Source organism: Nipponia nippon, unplaced genomic scaffold (genome assembly GCF_047370975.1).
Source record: "Nipponia nippon isolate SJK-2023a ecotype South Korea unplaced genomic scaffold, ASM4737097v1 scaffold_7, whole genome shotgun sequence".
Lineage (NCBI taxonomy): Eukaryota > Metazoa > Chordata > Aves > Pelecaniformes > Threskiornithidae > Nipponia > Nipponia nippon.
The window spans coordinates 14787909-14809098 of record NW_028262391.1 but is presented as its reverse complement, the minus strand read 5'-3'; the positions used below and the strand labels follow the sequence as shown (position 1 = coordinate 14809098).

Sequence of the window (21190 nt, the reverse complement as noted above, 5' to 3'; positions counted from 1 at the left end):
TTGACAGACTAAAAGGCATGACAATTGCAGCTATGAAACTATGTCTAAAAGTTTAATTCACATTTACTGTGTTCCTCTTTCTGTGGGAGTTATCTTCAGATGTACAGAAGATTAAGTTCTGTATCCAGTGCTCAATTCCAAAGCTGTTGAAAAATATGAGTAATCAGAAAGATTTTTTGAGGACACAGAAGCAGCCAACAATGCAACGTGATTAAGAATTAGGGGTTGTAACAGACTAGACAACTAAAATATCCCAATTTAGGAAGCATTTCCCATTCATCTCAGCCATATAATAATGAATAAAATGATCGGAGCTTAAATTAAGTAAGTAAAGTGATGTGCAGATGTTCAACAACCACAGCCTATCAGGATAAACTGTGCTTTAAGAGGGAAAACAGATAAAGGAATACCTTTGATGAATACATAGTAGAGACTGCTATTAGAGAGCAGTATTTAATTTTCTGTGCAAAATTGTTTCTAAAGAGCTGCTGTCATTTTCAGATTGGTAACAATAAAAATCAGGAAAAAATGTTCCCAGAGATATATTGCCTGTAAATAGCTATACTCTTACAAGACAGAGCTACAGCAAGCAAGCAACAGTAGAGAAAACAGGCTTGACATTTATTCACATACTTTCCTTAAATGCCTTTTTAATGTATGAACTTTAAATAACAGTTTTTATAGAGGCAGAGAACATACAATTTCAAAGTGACACAAAGTACTTGTTTGGCTTTTAACACCATGCTTTAAGTGCAACTTGGTTAAACTGAAACAGGACTATAGACCTGTAGTGAAATTGGCTGTAATAATTATTTGGGCCCATGATTTAATTAGTTAGATTTTTCTAGCTCAAATGCAGAAGGCTGAACCATTTGATTAGTGTGAATACAGTACATATTGACCCTTAAGCCATCACCTTTCGCTTCTGCTGGGAAGAGCCCATGTTATATTGGCCAGCGGCTCTGCGTGCTTCCTCTTCGTGCTGCTGGATTTGTTGTTGTAACAGAATGAGTTCACCAAGCAGGCCCTGCCATGAGTTTATAATAAAAAGGAGAGGAAAAATTTGGGGTGTAAGGAGAACAAAGTTAAATCAAAGGGCACGACAAAGACAGATGAAAAACAGGTATGAATGGGTCAGTTCAAACAAAAGTGAAATTTCATTAGCAAGATCTCCTGCTAGCTAGCTGGGAGTGAATATAGCCAGCAAAACCATGCATTTTGCAAATCCAGGTAGAAGAAAACAATAAACATTTAGCTACATTTTATAATTATATTCAACTTTAAGTATCTAAACCTTAAAAAAAAGTCAATTATTCTGGCTTTAAAATATTCTCAAAAGTTTCAGGATTTCATCTCAATTATTCATACCAGAAGTTCTTAAGTATACGCAATTTTTCACAACTTAACCATGCACGTATTTAAAGAGAGTGTTTTGGATATTCTACACAGAGTTGTGCACAACAGCTAACAGGCTCAACTTTGTCAGAAACATAAAAGTTCTCCTTTTGTTCTTATTCTCAGGAACGCAGACAGTTTATAGAAATATGATTTTTGCCTGCTACTTAATTTTCAAACTAGGAGAGGCAAAAGAGTTTCTAGAGCATAAAGAAAGAAAAAGCCCCCTCTCCACTTCTGTAACACATCACAGTTTAAATTAATGCTGTCATTATCCTTCCTGATTACTTCAAAATCCCTGCAACTTGATGCTTACTCCTTTACTTATTCACCATTTCCATGAAGCTTAGCTTTCTTCTCTTCTCCCTCCATACCAAATATTCTTGTAATGCTAAACTGTCTTTCAAAATTGGTTTAGAGATACCATGCCAACATCTATTGGAACTTTATGTACAATTTATTTCAGAGAATGCAGACAGAAGTATTAATGAATTATTTAAATAAAGCTCTTTAAAAATATTACATCATCTTCTAAGAAAACATTCGGTGAAATTAAGGTTTCAAAAATGTACTACAGGAATCAAAACAAATCCTGAAACAGAACTTTGGTTTAAGAATTCAAGACATCTACCATAAAGTTATACATTTGTTGCACAAAATACACACACAGGCATGTACACATAAGGATAAACAACACAGGAGAGAATGGATAAAAGGAGAGACAATCAAATGACCAAATATAAACATTTGTTAGATAGTCATTTGTATAACATTTCAAGAATAGAAAAATCTCCACATTTGTATTTTACTGAACCATTTTAAGATTTAAAAAATTTATATATTGCCAGACAAGCAAATGCATTAGAACTGTGCCAAGAAATCAGGCGAAACAAAACATTTCAGTTCTATACAGCAGTAAGGAGAACCTCATGCCTACACTTAGTATTAGAGGAACAATAATAATATTTGCAAACAAGGAAACTCTCAATATGACCTGACACAATCCCTTTAAAAATTATGCTATTGGTCAAGAACACACAAGAAAAAACACTGAACAAAACCTGCCATGAAGGTCTTTTAGCATTTAAACAGGCACAGGAACAAATATTTGAAGCCACCAAATCTAACTATTTAATGTGCAATTACTTTCTAAGACATCTGGTCCATGTGACTCTTGCTCCATAGTAAAGTATGAAAAGCCCTTTTCAACTACAGTTACCCCATTTAATAAAATATTCAAGTAAAAAATACAGTGATTTAAAAGGCTTCTCAATGACACATTCTACTTTGTATATATCAGTCAATAATCTTATTTCGTTTATTTTCTATTTCTTGCTTTATAGGTTTGAATTAAAAAAAACACCTATAAAAAAAAAAAAATCAAGAACCTTAAATAGCACAGAACTAAACACAAAACACCCAGGCTGGTATGAACCAGGACACAAACAAAAAAGTTTACATCTCTGTCTTTGGACACTACCACTGTTTCCTGCCCCCAAAAATAAATCATTCCAGTGTAAAACTGTATCTATTTTAAAGAAGTTTATCTAGAAAAACCAACATTGATCAACTAATGGGATTTAAAAAAAAATATGTTTACAATCATTATATTATTTTCATTATCAAAGAAACAATGTAAAGGGGAATAACACTAGTTGACAAACATGGTGTCACAAACCCTGCAAAGTCATCATGAGAATCTGAGTGCACAGTAAACAAAATAAGGCAAAACAAGTGCCGACATTGTTACTGCATATGCTTTAAAAAAATACATTCTTTTACATTAAAAGTTAATATGTTGTACTTCAGTTGAGTATGACTATGTCTTTAATTTAAAATTTCCTCATGACTGAAGTATTTGTGTCCCATTTTCACCAGCAACCAAAGCCCTGTCTTTTTGCATGTCTCAACTCCTTCCACTATTTCCCACTAACTTCAGTGCAACTGTTCATGAGAAAAGCTGAGCCACAATAAGTCCTTGCAGGAAAAATAATTACATGCTGAGGGATGTAAAGGGGTGAAAATGATGAGGAAGGTAAAGAAATCAATTTATAAGAATTTGAATAAATGTCACAATTTTATGCAAAGTACTTACAACATGAAACTGGGAATTAAGTTGGGAAAATAATGGTGCTATGAATAGAAAAAGAGAAAATTATGGAAACTTTATTGGATAAGAAAAAATGAAAGAAACGAGAACATTAAAAAAAAAAAAAGAAGATCAGAGTCAAGCCATATTCCTTACTAAAGCCTCCTTTTCACACTCCTGCAGTAGCTGTAGTGAAGAGATGTACAATTACTGTGCCACTTCTTACGCCGACTGAAGGTGACCCTGTGTTGGCTGAGCGAGGTAGTCTATGCACTGCCAAATCCTCAACAGTGCATTAGGTTCTTCAAGGCATGAGATTTTATCAGAGTACCAAAGGCAGAGAAAGACTGTGTGGTTGGTTTTGAATTATTTCTTTATCTGGCTTCTAAGCCCAAAATCAATACTTGAGTTGCATTTTTCACACCCACTTCATCACAGCTATAACCACTATAAATCTTTTTAGTAGTAGAAATAGATTTAACCTCCATGTATTTAAATTAAAATTACTGGAGTGTTCAGATAAGTAATTTTGTTTTCTTTTCAAAAAGGTGTATATTTTATATGAAATGAGAGATGATGAGAGAAATACCACATTAGCTGGCAAGAAGCAGTACAGCCTGATTTGGTGTCTGGGACAACATTCGCTCTCTCAAAGTTATCTTGTAAATTAACTAGCTTCTCACTCATTCTACAGGAAGTTTTTAGAGACCCGTCTGAAGACCATGCACAATAATGGTTCTACAGAACATTCCTCCAAATGAGGAATTCCTAGATCTTTACCAATTACTCATCTTTTCACAAGGAATCAAAGAAAACCAGCTCATCAGCCATCAGACACATTTAATACCATGCTACAGCACTTTATGCATCCATATAATCACAATTCTTAAACTAATACTGATTGGTAGTGGAAAGCATTGAATAAGAAAAGGCCATCTAATCCATTGTCTAGAAAATAATAATTTTGCTTGCCAATAAACCAAGCGATTATGCTATGTTAGCTATTCATATGTGCCTTGTTTGAAATATTATGACCAAATTTGATCATATAAATTAGCAAAACAACAGTTTCTAAGCATATCAGATACAAGTGGAGTAACAAAAATTAGTACATGAGACTAAATTTTATAAATCATACTAGTTTAACATGGGCTGATATTTTCTGTACCACAGCCAAAGTTTGTTGGCAACATTAAAATGCAGTCATCACTGCATCTGAAAAAACAGAATAAGTATGAGTGATATTACTGGCACTCAGTAAAAATCTCAGTTAATTTAGTTATCAAAGACAATAAATTAAGATGGCCGTTTCCCCGCAAATCAACAGTAAAGTATTTTTTATGTTGTAAAAAGTGAAACCTGTGCTAAGCAATTGCTCAAGAGAAAGTAAACCAATATATAATAAATAGACAGTTTACTGACAAAGGGAAAACAAAAAGCTAAATTTTTTTTCTCATGTAGAAATCCATCACTGTTCCAAAGTGAAGAAATGAATTATAAAAAGTGAGCTTTGTACAGGTTTCACTATATAGTGCCATGCAGAACTAATGTAGAATAAATGTATACATGCCTGCATATACAGAAATGTCTTTTATGTAAAAGCTCCCGTTATAGTTCAGACACTAAGAAGTTTTCCGTTGCAAAAACAAATATTTAATAATTTACAAATTCCTGATACTTATTGTTTTCCTTCCATTTTTTAAAGAATTTTTTCAAATACACAGGAAAAATTAAAAGCTTTCAAAGAATAAGCAACATTACTATTTAGGAATTCAATAGAAATGAAATCTATTATTCATGAAAGCAAAAAATTAAACTTCACCTTCTTTACTTCAAGGAAAAATGCTAAAACTTTTAGTTATCAAAATACAGTAACATTTTTTTCCAGAAGATAGTAACAAAAATGTGATGTACACATTCTAAATAAAAAGACAGAGTGCTTTAAGAAATAGAAGTTCTTTATTAAAGCAGAGATCCTTAATTAAGAATCACAACTGTGAAAATGTCAACAGAAATGAGGCTGCAAGCAGAAATACTTGCAAACAACTGTAAAAGCCTAAACCAGCTTCAGTAATAAGCTATAAGCTCAAGTGCCACTGAGAACATGCCCGGAAAAATTGCAAATGCACAAAAAATACCTAAAATTACATTCTTATTGCAAACCAAGTTTCTTAAGAATGCAATTCCTAAAGACTTTTATGACTGCCTTGTATTTTCTTTACACCAAAATGCTTATTATCATTGTACTGTGTATATATTAAAAACAGCAGTGCATACTTCAGTCATTTTCAAGCTGTTTCAAATAAACATCTAAAACTAGCTATTGAAGCACTTGTAAAAAATTACCTGTTGTTAAGACATTCTTAGTTTTGCAAGAGAGTAATTACCTTCTTGTACTGTTTGTCATTGTCATATCCCTGGTCAGTAGCTCTGAATGCTGTTTCTCCTGGAGAACCTAGGACATAGTTACAGAAACTCATTAACATGCAAAAGGCACTTAAAAATTCTCAAACTACACCAACAGAAAATTAAAGTTTCAATGCCTATGAATTATTAATTAAATAATCTTTGAAGTTGCTATCAACCAAAAAAGGTTCATCAAAAGAAACTGAAAAAGAAATTAAGTTTAAAAGTAATCTGAAAATTTTGTATCTAGTTTTTGACTCAAATTAGTTACATCTTAAGGGAACAGGCAGCTTCAATTAGAGTATTAAAGTTCTGAAAACTTTTTAAAAATTAATTATTTCTGATAGACATGAAAGGATAATACAAATTCCATTGGTATTATTGTAACAAGAAAAAAAGTATTATATTCTTTCCTATTGTAATGACATAGGTTTTCAAAACAAGCTTCTGGAAAATGCCTGAAATAAAAAGCATCTGCTAAGGACTCTGGCAGAGAAACATCAACTATTCATCTACCCATTCTCACAGGGGTGGATCTAAGTATTTTTTAAATAATTGGAAGGTATTTGTAATTCAATATTAAATTGCTGTAAATAGTTGTGTTTACATTGATATTCACTCCTCTTAGTACAGTAGTGTTTTAGGAGTTTGCTTTAAAGAGGCAGGTTAAGGGCAGTAAAAAGGGCTTTTACACACCTAACAACAGAAGTAGATCAGAAGCTCCTATGACTTCACTAACCAAATTGTAACCTGTGAAAAATCAGCAGAAGAGGGGAAATAAAAATTATAAATACAAAACAAAAGGCAAAACAAAGATGAGGGATCTTTGTCTCATTTGGAGGACCACACAACCATAAATGTCAACTATGTCCATGTGAGTATGATAACAATTAATAGGTGACATCTCACAATACCAGTCAATACCACCACGATTTTAAACAGCTAAAAATCTTTAACAGTTAAAATACATAGGAGATTGTAATCTACTTGTCACTTCGAACTTCATCCCTACTTAGTTGCTCGCTCAGTTTATAAGATGAATAAACTAGTTCCACCGTTAACTGTATTTTAAGAAAATGAAAATATGCTTCTTATGCACACTGATACAGAAATATTTTCAAACACACTTAGAGCAATGACTATGACACCTCATAGATACAATCTTTCATGAATAAAAATGTATGCGGTTTGATAATTATTAAGGTATATAATAGGAAGAATCTTTCACTCTATTACAAGAATGACTGGGTGAAGTCTTCAGCTGTGCTCAAGAGCAAGTCAGATATGATGATCAAATCAATCATATTTTAGTTTTAAGAAGGCCACCGATCAGAAATGCCTTATTTAAATCTCCCAAAACCTGAAAACCACTAAGCCTGCTACTGCCTAGGCATACTGAAATGAAAAACCACCCCCCTGCTTTCTGTGAAGCATTTAGAACTCCTACCTACTCCTTTGAAACATAGCCCCCACCAAAGCTAAATCTTCAAGCAAGTGCTTCTGGAGCTATGTCCAGATGAAAAATATCACTCAACCCAAAAGAATACCTTCATCACAAATCTCTAATTTCATGTGCTTGCAACATCAAGAATCACTGTTCCTAATAATCCAACTCTTTTCTCCTGTAGCAGCTGTGGTACTGTTACTGTCCAGTGCCACTGTCAGCTTCTCCAAATTCTAGCTGGACACACCCAGCTTTTATGACTCACTGAATCAATCTATCTTTCAATCTGTTTGTTTAGATTTGTACAAGAATTCTAGTTTTCTATTCAGTTTCACATTTTGGTTCTCACTACTTGCTACTAGAATTCTTGCTTTTAAAAATACATTACACTTACCTGTGTCCATAACACTTTCAGGGGAGATATTCAATGAAAAGGCATGCATTTTCAGGATCTGCTTTCTTTTAGTGTCTAAGGACATACCTGTAACCTCATCTTGTAATAGCTTATGTTTTCAAAGTTAAAACTAAGCTGAAAAATGGTTCTCACCAGGAGAAAAAAATCCTTTCAGTGAGGTGAAGCTCTCTCCAATCTTGTCAAAGTCAGGCAGAAGTCTGGCAAGGTCATCTGCATCAGGAAGGGCTTTGATAAGTTTTTCTAGGAAAACAATACAACAACTTATGAGTATTTTTTCTTTCCTATTATTTTCATGAACAAAAATGGCTTAGGCTGTAGAACCTAGCAACTGTTTCAGGACGTGGCTTTTTTCATTTTTTTTTTAATGAAGAATTAAAAAATTTCTTTCCACATGCACCTCCCCCCATTAGTGTTGGGAAAGATTATCAGATCTGAAAAACCAATTGCAATTTTAGACTTTGAACTTCCTGATAAGTTGGTTGCCTCAGGTACTTTAAAATACTCTAAAACTTATTGCTGCATTTTACCACATTTCATACACTATTCTCTCACATACTTTGTAGAGGATGTTTTAAAATTACATGACACTGTAACTATGCCCACCTCTTGTACATTTTAAGAAAAGGTTATTATTCAATTTCATAAATAAGATGACTTTGTAATCCTTTGAAAAAGACTTATTAGCTTTAGAGTACTATAAAAATGTAGTATCCACTAGCAATAAAAACAAGAAAATATTTATCTCAGTTATTTAATCTCTGCACTTATCTATGCAAGACTCATACATGTAGTGAGATCTTCATAATTTTTTTTTTTTTTAAAGAGAACACCACCTTACTACCCTGCATATACAAGAAGTAACTCGGTGCTTGTTTTTTAGATTTCTATCTTTCATCTGAAAATATGCCTACCGTAATCAGAAGGTTCAGGAAAACAGAGTCTATATTTTTCATTTTCTTTTTTCTCCATCTTCAAGATAATTTTGTAGACAGGTAGGTTCACTATTCTGCATTTTCAATTGGTCTTTTTATCATATATACCTTTTATTTATCAATTTATATTTTTTACTTGTAAGTGCCATTCATATAAAAAGAATGAACTTTGTGCACAATACTACAAAAACCTGTGTAATTCCCCTTGATCATGTTGCAAGTCTCCTTTCAATGACGGGATTACATGGCCATATGAAATGACCAAGAGGATTCTCAAATTAAAGGATGAATTATGGAATATCAATGCTAAACAATGCTTAATTTTTTCCTACAAACACAATGATACAAATAGCTTGGTAAGACACAAAACAAACTCTAACGATACAAGTTCACTCAAATTACAGCTATAAAGATACTACTGCATCGGGAAGAGGCACTGAGGACCTACGCCCTTATGTTTAAGTTGTACATATGCTAGTCTTTAGATAGAGTAGCATTTTAGCTTTTGTGATACCGAAGTCAATATGTTCATCAAGCTCCCAAATGAAGTCAGGAACAATCCATTTATATTCATCGAGATCTGGCATCATGTCCTTCCATTGATCATATGTCTAATACAAAAAGGAAAAAAATAGAGTAGAAATAGAAAAAGAAATGTATGGAGAGAAGCATATGAGCAATCTATTGAAAAGTAATAGCTACATATAAAACATACTAACCCACCATCTTTTAAATATGAATAAAACTATGTGGATTTTTTAAAAACTATACTAGTTCTCTAAACAATCTGTTTTCCATTTTCACTCATCTTTATTGTCATCCTGTAATGATATTCTGTAATTTTTGTGGATATTCCAAGAACTATTGTTCTGAAACATAACAACAAAGATGAAATACATAAAATAGCTTCCACAGATAAATACCTTCTTAGCTGTATAACCACCACCTACAGCAGATCCTAATACAAGATAGCGAATTTTGAGAAGCCTTGACGCTAGTCTAGCTAGCCAAAAGTTCCTGTGGGACTGGTATCCATATTTTACATCTAAAAGTTTTGTTTTACGTAGGGGAAGATGATTAAGAGACGAGAACAGCTGAATGGATATCCTTAATGGAGGTCTTTGAAATTTTGAACTTGGGTAGCAGGGATGATGTATACTTCGGGAAACAAGATGTAAGTTTTGAAGTGGTGATTTTCTTTTTATTCCATAGCTGCTATTTGCTAGACTCCGGCAGATGACACTAAAAAAAAGAAATAGAAACTCTTAAGTAACAGATTTCCTCAACACACCATTAACTCAATAACCTCTTTAGAAGCAACTCAAATTACATTTTAGCTGGTTACAGATAAATTAGAGCATCACTCTGAATGTACAGTTTCCAGCTATCATTGCTATGCTACTAGGGAAACAGAAAGTTGTAAACATTGTTAATGGGTGTAACGTTTCTAGTGATTACAGACATAAAACCTTAAATACTGTTTATAAAATCTGTTATGAATTAAATTTAACTTCCACACTGGATTAAGGCAAGTAACACGTCTGTGGTAAAATACAGTTTGGGCAAACAGGAGCTAAGAGTCCACAGAAGACTATGATCAACTTGCAACATAAAAGAAAACTTGGCAGTTCGGCCTATCTTGTAATTCAAAATGAGCTTTTAGATAACATTAAGTTTGTAGAGGATTTTCAAACTTCAAAAAAACAATACACAGACAAAATTCCTTTGCAAAATATATTTGCCCTTTTTTGGCAAAGCAGATTCTCCTTTGGAGTTGAAGCATGTACATAATGACATCTTTCAGTTCCCTTCACTCTAATATTCTGTGGTTCTAGGATTACAGCATTATTGGTTTGTCTCAGGTCATGCATAAACAAGATTACTTCTGGAGATGGCTGCACCATGTTTGTCGAAGACTTCAATAAAGTAATTCAGATTTATGCAAGAGGGAAAATTTCAGTCTGAAAGATTTGACTGTGAAAACAGAGCTCAGCCATGAAATCACAGGAACCTTATCTATCCTGCCTACATTAAAACAAACGCATAGGTTGGAATAAAGCTCCCTGTATACTTTCAATTACACTATCTGCATGCTTCAGCATTTTGAGGTAGCTTTGCTAGTTTAGGGAAAAGACAACTGCTCTGGAAAAAGCAATTTCTTCCGTAACTTTTCAGTCTCAGCATCACATCAGAATAGTTAATATTAAACCATTTACTGGATGCAAAATATAAGTCAAGTTACAGTTCTTGAAATTAATGCTTGCTCCTTGATGTTTTTTTCATGTTTTTCAATATTATCAAGTGCATTTACTTACAAAGGGGACAAATATAAAAGAAGAAAATGCTTCACACTATTGAGAAGGCAAATTATTCACCCCGTAATCTTCAATCATTTTAAATTAACAGATCTTAAAGAGAATAAGTGAATCATATGAAATGGAAAATATTACAGCATTTTCTAATAACATGCTCTATTATCTATACAGTTATTTGCCTTGAGATTTTCCATGTACTAGAGATGACATTGGCTATGACAGGCACATTCTTAATGTCCAAAGAAGTGGAAGACACTGTTATAAAGCACTTTTGACCCAGAAACGGAGCTTTTGGAAGGTAAGTTAAAAATCAGAATTACATGAATTGAGACATTTTCCTCTCTTAAAAGACCAATTCTCCCAATGTTCTATGTTTAGAAATTTCCTTTAGTGTAATGAAAGTCCTCGTTCATGAAAGTCACTATGATTTTGAAGGGTATCCTCTTGCTGCTATACTAAACTATCTAGAAAGCTGTGCCTTTCAAATAACAAACTTAGTATCTAGAAAGAGGACAACAAGCAAGAGCAGAATAATTCCTAAAGTAGTAACAAGTTTCTCCTCTTTGACATGCAATTACAAGAGGCTCAGAAATTAACCACAGATAGTACCAATACAAAAGTAGCTACATAACAATAAAAAAAGGAAAGTGCCTCCACAATAGAAACGTTGTATCTCCTGCTTTTGAAGACAGTTTTTTAAAATCAGGGTGTGGTAAGCCTGTATGAAGCAAGCTGATGACTGGGCCATTATTTCTTTTGTTTTGCCGTCACTACCATTACACAGATATTTAATATTTTCAGCAGAGACCAAGTAGTAATATATACTATGGCAGCCCCTTCTCATTATTGGTCTTCACCTAGGTCAAAGGCATTTCATAATATTATGTAATTTTCTTCTCTGTGATTGTTTTTTTAAAATACACTGTGCTTTACAGCATTCATTCTGTATATTTAAACTGAAGGAAAAATTGAGTTCCATCACAAATTGTTATGGCAAGAACTTGATCAACAACTGCCTTGTGAGTGCTACCACATATTTCAAACCCTGCCTGCTTTATTGCACATATAAAATCTTATAATTTGTTAAAAACCCCACTACTCCATTATTATACTAAAACTTCCATTTTCTTCTTTCTTCTCTCCTCCTGCTGCTAAAAACTCCTGATGAATACTGACAAAAAAAATCAACTTCACTGAAAGTCTTCACTGAAAAGTGCAGTTAGACTGAAAAGGGTGCCAAAAAAGTGCTATTAAATGACGAATTTCATGAGTTCCAAATTTAAAGCCTCTGGAAAGCTGTTTCTAACAACAATAACAAAAATTAGCCTTCCAGGCAGGAGTAGCTCTGCCATTAGAATCTGCCTGATTATGGGCCTGCAACCTGACTACTCTTGCATTGCACTAACGTTATAGGTACCTTGTAAAACAAGAAAAAGTGACCCGTTACTACTGATAGCCAAGCATTCCATCTGGAAGTCATACCTAAAATTTTACACATATTGCTCCAGTTTAAGAGGACAAAAAAATCCCCACCTCAGCTGGAACAAATTTTCTGTAAAGATAGGTTATATACACTTCTAATAGCTATGACTGTGAAGCAGTCTTTCAAATGTAACCCAACACAAAGCACTGTGGTATTTTCTTTCTCATTCAGCACTAGACAACACTTATTTTCCTACCGCTGCTCCCAAATCTGCCAAGGAACATTGTGAGATTACCGGCCATTCAGTTTCACCGCTCCTGTCTGGAATCGGGTAGAAGAACGGTGAAGAACAAGAGGAACGGAGGGCAGCTGCTGGGGAAGTCCAACGTCTGAACACGAAGGCAGCCTGAACTCCATTGGGTGAGAATGAGGGAGATGCAGCTCCCTTCCACATCGCACCCCAGGTGCCGGGGGAGCCGAAAGATGGGGAATTTCCCCGCCTGTTAGCAGCAGCCCCCACCCCAGCAGGCCTCAGGCTCACCCCTGCGCCGTTCACACGCACCCCCCCCCCACCCGCTGCGCGGCTCCGGCCTCCCCCGCGGGCAGCCCCGTTCCCACAGGTGTCCAGGGCCTGCTCCGCCAGCGTTACAACCGACACCGCGCCCGGGGCAGAAGCCCCAAGGTCGAAGAGGCAGGAGAGGGTCACGGCACTGGCGGCCGCTCCCTCCGCACAGCCGCCGCGCCCCAGGGAGCAGGCCCGCAGCGCCCGCCCTGACCCCTGCCACGGCTCGCCCCTGCTCACCAAGCCGCCGCCGCCCGCGTCCGCCACATCCTAACGGCCGGGAGAGGCCCGGGGGAGCCGCACGCACCGCGGCCGCCGGCCGGAGCTCCGCCGCCGCACCTGGCGCCCCGGGCTGCGGCGGGCAAGGGCAGGTGGGGCCGCCGCGGCCGCGGGCTGACAGGGCTGCCGCCGCTTCCGGGCACCGCGGTCCGTCGCGGCCGGCCCGGCTGGAAACCGCGCCTCCCCGCGCAAGGGTTCCGTGCGCGGCAGCGGCGAGGGAGGGTTTTGAGGGCGCACCGCTGGGGGATTGCCCGGCGCGGAGGTTCTGGCTCCGCCACAGCCGGGCCTTCTGCTCACCCTCACACCCCGGCAGCGGCAGGGGCAAGCCTCAGCGCCTCACCCCTGTGCCCCTGGCCTGGCCCGGGGCACCCCCGGCTGTTGTCAGCGAGGCCGGAGGCAGCCAGACCGGCCTGGGCTCGCCTCCACGGCCTGGCCTGGCGGGTCAGGGCTGGAGAGGGCAGTGAGGCCCAGCCCCGGGTGGAGGCCTGTGGTTGTACCAGGGTCTTCCACGCTGCTTAAATAAGATTCCCAGATGAGTTCCCAGCTGTTGTTGCGCTGAAGAAGTGCGTAAAATGTGTGGCAGTGCTGCCGTGAAAGCTGGAAAACAAGGCGCGTCCAAATGGGCTTCTGCGAGTTGTTGGGTTGTTGGCGGGTTTTTGCCAGCAGGACTGCATGGAAGTGGGAGGCAGAGGAGGACCCAGGAGAGTTCAGCAGAACTGTCCGTCTGCCCTCTGACAGAATCACCCTTAGTTATGTCATTTCTGAGAGGTGCGTGCCTCACCTGTCTGTAAAGACCTCAGGTGTTGGAGTGTTCAGCTGGCAATGCCAGTGCTTGCTAACATTAATAGAAAGTTTTCCCTCATGCCTGATCTGAATCTTTCTTGCAGCAGGTTAACTCTATCCACAGTGGACACGGAGAATGTTATTTTTTCTATTGACGTGTTTGAAAACTGTTGTCGTGACTCCTCTCAGTCTCCCTTTCTTTAGATTAAACAACCCTAAGTCCCTCTTCCATGTTTTCTGACTCCGTTGTCATTCTTCTCTGTGCTGTCCTGTGGACTGTCACCAGTTGGTTCACAGCTTCCTTTCAGTAATAAACCCAGAACTGGGTATTATGTGCTGAGCTAAACAGAAAAAGGGATTTGGGGTGGTTCATAGGCCAGGCTTCTATTTATACAGTGAGATTTTTCAGAGCAAAATAAGTTGCACAAGGATGACATAATACATACATGTATTTTTGGGACTGAGATAAAAGTTGTAGGGTTGAGGTGGGGGACATGTTTTTGTCTCGTGCTTGCTTGCTTTTAGATTCATTTATTTATAAATTCAAGGGACTATATTTTAAATCTTACCTTTGCTTTTGTATTTTAACTTGACCAGTTATTTTTGTGATTTATATCTGGTTTTTTAGGTAAATTTAAATTTAAAAATAAGAATGATGATACTCTGTAGGACATGATACAGATAACACTTTTTATTTATAAACTAATATGTAATTCTTACTTTGAACAGTAGAGGGCATCATATAACTAAAGGTTCCAATTTAGGCTGTTCTAGAGGTGTTTTCCCTAGGAGAACGTGAACCTGCTTCAGAAAATAAACAAATTCCACCATCTTCATTGGTTCTGGATTCACAGATTTTGCTGGAATATTATGACAGATTGCCAAACTATGGAAATGATTAATGCTTTATGCCTTTAATCTGTTTTTTCTTTGTTTTCAGTTGTGAAGATATGAATCTCCCTCATGAGGGTGTTCGTAGGAGCAGAAATTGTCAATAGGAGCTGGACTAAGCCTAAGAATAGTGAATAGATTGGATGAGCCTTGATTCTTCCTTGGAGACCCAGATTTGGTGGGATACTCTGCATGCAGCTCATCTCTCTTCTTTGTGAAAGGACAGCCAAGGACCCCTACTGCACCCTGCTCTTCTACAGACATTAGACAGAGCAAGGCTGACATTTGGGGAAGGAGCAAAAGCTGACCAGGCAGAAAAAGCGTGTGTGGCACTCCTGTTTTCCATCCCTGGCACCTCCCAAAATAATGACTCATTTCCCAAAATCATCAGCCTGCCTTGGAAAAGGTACCTTTGCAGTTGTTTCTTTTATAGCTTCTAGATAGCACTGCTGAGTTTTCCCGTATAATCAGGTTTATCAAAAATGGACTTTGTTGCATTCTTTCTTTTTAATTTTAATTGAAAATTGTGATTCTTGTGTAATTACTGGAGTTCCTGTTGCTGGGTCTCAGAAGAACAAAATGAAAAGCTGAAAGGCTCAAAGCTAGCCTCAGACTTGCAGTGGAGGGAAGGAAGGGGTAACACTGAAGCTGGGGTATGGAGAGCACCTTCTTCCCCCTTGATCTTGTTGCAACAAATCACGCTTAACACAGTTTAATACAGTTATATCCTTTTCTGTCCAGCCTCTGGTCTGGGTTCCTTTTGAAAGTGTACTAGGTGTCAAGAACAAACAACTTAGCTCCAATGCAAACTGCTTGTCACCAGCATTTTGCAAACATATCTGTCCCTGTGCTGTGCATACATGCACATCAGGTTTGCAGGTCTGTGCCTGGCTCACATTATTAGCAATGGGCAACTTTTGTTGTACTAATTGACCTAGCTCCCTCATTTTCTCTTCTCTGTTCCCTGCATTTCTCCCATTTCAGTTTCTCTGAGCCTGCCCACTGCAGGATAGGCAGTGGCCTTTCCTGGTGCTTGAGATGTCTGGGACTTGTAGAAGTCCATGCCTCACGGAAATAAAATGCTAATGAATAGGAACTAACTTGTCACCTCTTGATCTGTTTCAGTCACCCTAGAAATAATATTTTAGTTTACTTAAAATGTTTGCTGGAAGAACAGGTTTGCCTTTCCTCACCTCATTCCTAAAATATTTGGTGTGTAACTTCTTAAAAAGTAGCAAAGGACAAGGAAATAGCAACGAGAGTGAGAATGAATCACAAGACTAATAAAAAAATGCAGCCCGACAGTAGCAAAAAAAGGAGGGGATAAAACCCTCAGTGCTGTTTTTCTGCCAGCTTCCTTTTGGCCCTGATTTGGAGGTCAGAGGCATCTGTATCCAGCTCACTGACATCAGTGGTGAACTCCAGTATCCCCCAGGAGTGAGTAAATAATCTCAATGACATTTCCCAAAGCTATATGGTGACGTCAGAAGACATTCTGTGATTATATTCTTAATAATGAATAAAAATACTGGTTTCAGATCCTACATGGCTGGATCCTGACACACAGTCAGTGCATAAATCCACCTGCAGAAATTGGCGCGCCTGTTTGCAATGCAAGAGCTTGAATATGTGGGGGATCACAGCTGGACAGGCTTGTTGCTAAGAGTGTAGCAACAGCAATGCCTATTTTCCATCTCATTTGGACACACTTCTGGTCTCCAGTGATTCCATAATCTCTCAAAGAAAAATATTCCCCTCTTGCCCTCCCCTGAAAGTTGTGTGCCAAGAGCACTTGCTTGCACCTATCAATCACAGTTATGACCTGGAGTCATATTGTGGTAAACACTTGCGAGATCTAACTTTTTCTTTCTTGCAGTGTCTTTGGGTGAATTTTACATGTACCCTCACAGTCACAAAACTCCAACAACAGAATGAAGGGAGGAGGGATGAGTGTTACCTGCTAACCCCACAGAGAGGGAGGAGCTCCATTCTTCAAACATCAGCAGAGTTATAAGGAAGGTGTGTACTTAGAGCACTTCCTCAGTGTGGAAGTTCAAGCACACAACGCTGAAGACCTGTCCTGAGGGTGCTCTAGAAAGTCTCCAGAGGGTCATTACATGGGGGAAAATCCCGACAAGAACCATTATGCACAGCTTAACCAGGGAGAAGAGAATGAGATGGTGAGTCGTATCTCTGTCTAGGTCTTTCTCAACTTGAAGCAGCAGATGGCACATGTTCTACAATAAAACGCTACAGTCTGTAATTTAGTTTGGGATGGTGGGGGTGTTCCCATAGCAGAAACATGGAGTTAGAAAGGGATATAATTTTTTTAGCAGAAAGAAAATAAAGTTGTATGTGTCCACTGGATTTAATTGGTTATCCCCTCCAACAGGGGATGGCTCAACAGATTATTGATGTGGCATTATAAATCTAGATGAAGGTGGTCTTATATGAGCTTGAGGGATGGGCTGGAGCGGTGTTCCTAACCATTTGACAGATGAATCTCTAGGGTCAGATCCAGTTAGAAGAGGACTGGGAACTTTGGTTTTCTCTGGAACATAAAACCACATATGTTATATTTGCATAAATTATTAGCAAATGCAATCTGTTGAACTGACACTATTCCAGCCTAAGCACCTGTATAAAGCTGGATTTCTAAATACAGAACTACCATATCTCTTTCCAGAGTTTCCCAGGGAGGAGTACGTTTACATGCATTCCGTAACATGTGGAAATAAGTCCTATGTTTACACAAACTATCATCTGATCTACTGCATGGTGCTTCTCTTAAATAGTAAGACCAGTGCACGATTGTAGTAAATTCAGTGCTTCTTAGCTGCTTTGGCATTACTGCATGTTACGGATCAGCTATTCGTCACATATGCATTCTGTCCATCTAACAGATTCTGCTGGAGGTGTCAGACCCATGATGCAGCTGTACAGCAACAATTCTCATGCATGCCTGGTAAATGCAGTGCTTCTCAAAATTCCTGTGCTGCAGAGCCACTGTTGCTCTGCTATGACTGTGTGTAGGATTTCTGGGTGTACAACAGCCCCAGCAAAGCTAGTGAAACACAGTCACTTACAAGCTGACATGACTGTTCACTTCCAGAAACCCTGGAGAAATTTCTGAAATCTATTCACTGAGAATTCTAGTTTAGTTTAAAAGAGACCATGTAATGGAAAAATGTGGACATTTGTTATCCCTAGATAAAAACGTAGATTTTCAGTCAGCTCTCTGCCATCCAGGGAAGGGGAGATGTCTTATTTTGTGTAATGCAAACCTTGGTAATCTGGGGTGTGCTGGAGAATGCAGTACCGAGTCATCCAGCAGCACGAACTGAGCACTGCAGGAAGTGCAAGGCACTGGCTCTGAGGGTGGGTACTAATTAGCTCAGTGCAATGCAGAACCCAACTGGCTCTGCTGCTGAGTTACTAAACCTGCTCGCAGCACCCCGCTCCTGGCTCTAGCCCTGGTGCTGATGTGCTACTGCTCCCCAGCTCCAAACGGCTGCTGGTTTTGTGTCTGTGCTCCACCCTGCCCTGTCCTTCTAGGACCATAAACACCCTGTCATTCTCTTCCCACTACTGGCACTGTCACTAGCAATGCCAGAATTGAGCCTCAGCTAATTAGGTTTAAGTGGACTGTCTGGTGCTGCATAGAGCCACACCATTGCACCCTGCGTGCCCAATTCCAGCTGTGCACTACTGGGACACCCAAGTTGTGCTTGCATGCAGCCAGATATCCCAGTAATGTTCTTGTTTCTCACCAGTATCATACTGAGCACATGTGCCATGAGTCCAGTGCCTGGGGATCTGCACTGTGAATCTGAGATTTTCCATGCACAGCTGGTGTGTGTGCAGTGTTGAGTCAATCTGCACTGTGAATCCAGGGTGTCTGGCACTTGCCATGCTCTCTATGCCTGCAAATGAGCATGAGCAGTGCTCATTCACCTGGGGTTCCAGAAAAAAGATTGATAAAGCAGTTGTGTAGTGGGTGGAATTGAAACCATAGCCAAATTGTGCTAGATTTGGCAGGTATGTATGTGTATTTGTTACATATGTGTAAGAGAGAGAGAAAAAAGTTACGAGTATGAGAGAGAGGAAGATATCTGTGAGGGTGTCTGAGGTTCTGTAAGAGGATGAGGAAAAAATGTGTGTATAGAAAGAGAGAACAGCTAGTGTGTGTATTTGTGTGAAAGAAAAAGAAAGTAATATGTAGGTGAGAGAAGTTGCGAAGAAAGTGACAAAGAAGGCTGTGTTTAAGCAGAGGAGAGAAGGAGAGTACATGGGGTAAAAGAGTATTATGTGCAGACATTCTTTGTTAAAATCGTGTATTTTAAATTATTGGCAGCCACAGCAAGTAACACTGGCACATAACGGTCTCAGTGACCCTGCAACTTTTTTTAAAAATTCTAAGCCATGAAAAATGTTTTTCAACGTTATTTTTAACAGTCAGTTTAATCCACCTGAACCAAATTATTAACAAGCAGTTCTTGACTCCTCAAACAAGATCGTATCAGTTGGTGTAATAATGTAATAGCTGACATTGTGCAGGTGCCAGTTCTTCCAGAGTAAAATAGTTCAAGTAATTTTGAAAGCATGCAAGTAGTTCATTTGGATTCTGGACATGCAGTGCTTTCCTGTGTTGAACTAGCTGTCCATTTTGCTGAGGAAAATTGGTGAGCTCTAATGAGAAGAAATACTTCTAAGTTTTCTTCAGTGTTTCCATTTCTTGGTACAGCTGAGATGCTAGATAGTCCTGTATTTAGGAATAATCACTCTGCCTTAGGAATTCTACCCTATATATCCTTGTGCACATCTTTGGGATTATTTTACGTGACTGGAGCACATTTGCTTGAATGAGAGTTCACTCTTCTGGTACCCAGCCAAAACTGAGCAATGTATATTCAGAGCATGAGATAATCTCTCTTCATAACCATTTGTAGTACTGGAAAGATCTCAGTCGTGTGAGAGCACTCTGGACACAGCAGCTTGCCTCAGAGAGGGCCATTAGGTATGGTAATAGGAAGGGATTTGTTTTAGGAATTAGCTTGCCTTTTTTTTTTTTTTCCTTCCCTTCAGAAAGATCTGTTTTAAGGTGGTTTTGAGAAGAAGTAATTGTTGGTGGAATAGGAAAAAGGAGGAAAAACACAGCTTTATGCCTTCTGCCAATTTGATGCTCCTCTCTGTACAGCTTGGGACTAATCACTCCCTTTGCACAAACCTTAAAGTGCAAAGTGTAAAAGTCCTGCAGTGCAAAAGATTGTGATAGACTTCAACAGACTGCTGCTTCAGAAAGGATCTGCCAGAAGCCTGTCTTAAGCACGTGTTCCCCAGTTGCTTATGTCTGAAGGAATGGGACAACTGCAGTCAGTCAACTGGTGAACCCCAGTTTGCTGCTACATATTTGCAGCTGTCTGCCTCCTTTGGGATGCCAAAATTCTGAAGGGAATCTGATCCGAGAATTTTATATACTTTGAGTTTGAAAAATTTAACTCTTAAAATTAAGATAGAATCTGAAAGGCACAACCATGTTCTTAATGGAACGATAGTGAATGTTGCTGCTGGCTTCAGAGGGAACAGAAACAAACATCTGAAGAAACAAGTTCCGGTTGGTAAGAATGAGATTCAGTTATTAAATTCCTCGTGAATCTTAACCAGTCTTTCAAGTCTAATCCTATTATCTGTTGTTATAGCAACAGGTTGTTTGTAATAGGGTACCTGGTGATTGGGTTGCCAGAAATATGATAGCTCACAGCCACTGTTTAGGCTCCTTGCTGGTAGATACAGGCCTTATTTTCACCAAAGAAAAGGGTGCCTGAACTTGTTTGACTTCTGCATTTAAATTCTGCTGTGCAGATGACCTGGCAGTTACAGGGAATTTTTCTTTTAAACGTAAGTAACAAAGACTTGCTGGACACTACAGTGATAAGCCCTTGAGTGCTGGCTTTGTATGATTGTAAAAGCAGCTAAGAACCTTTCTTGGAATAAGCCCATTTTCTGCCAACTGAGTGGGTCTGGCACCTTTTTCTGTCCAGTAATCCATGGCCCCTCTCTAGACCCTTCACTCACAAGTTAAACCATTTTGTTTTAGTCACTCTTCTGACTGTTGGGAGTCTCAAGAGAAAGGGAATGTTCACAGATGAAAAAACAGAGTTTTACAATACACTACAATTTATTAGAAATTATTCTACAGAGATGAGATGAGCCATGCATACCAGCATCTTTTGTAGACAGTGCTACCTCCTGTGTA

The 21190-nt window shown here is 38.5% G+C and overlaps 2 protein-coding genes across 11 annotated transcripts in view; one reads left to right on the top strand and one right to left on the bottom strand.

Annotated features, from left to right (window-relative positions):
* Positions 1–13402, bottom strand: part of OPA1 (OPA1 mitochondrial dynamin like GTPase) — a 58462-nt gene extending 45060 nt beyond the window's left edge. The window contains exons 1-8 of one of the 10 annotated variants that reach the window (XM_087738780.1): positions 13222–13402; positions 12715–12825; positions 9605–9923; positions 9196–9292; positions 7882–7989; positions 6587–6640; positions 5872–5939; positions 917–1027 (exon numbers count right to left, since the gene is read on the bottom strand). In XM_087738780.1, the coding sequence (XP_087594906.1) occupies positions 917–1027; positions 5872–5939; positions 6587–6640; positions 7882–7989; positions 9196–9292; positions 9605–9923; positions 12715–12825; positions 13222–13250 (897 nt within the window). In that variant the 5' untranslated portion in view covers positions 13251–13402. Of the gene's footprint in view, positions 1–916; positions 1028–5871; positions 5940–6586; positions 6641–7881; positions 7990–8660; positions 9150–9195; positions 9293–9604; positions 9924–12714; positions 12826–13221 lie in introns of those variants that run through there. The other 9 variants (XM_087738783.1, XM_087738781.1, XM_087738782.1 and 6 more) reach the window with 9 other exon arrangements.
* Positions 13403–17039: 3637 nt separating this feature from the next.
* The window catches only part of LOC104015678 (putative cation-transporting ATPase 13A4), a 44116-nt gene continuing 39965 nt past the window's right edge, over positions 17040–21190 (top strand). The window contains exon 1 of the mRNA XM_087738791.1: positions 17040–17114. Coding sequence (XP_087594917.1) covers positions 17052–17114 — 63 coding nt within the window. The 5' untranslated portion in view covers positions 17040–17051. The remainder of the gene's footprint in view (positions 17115–21190) is intronic.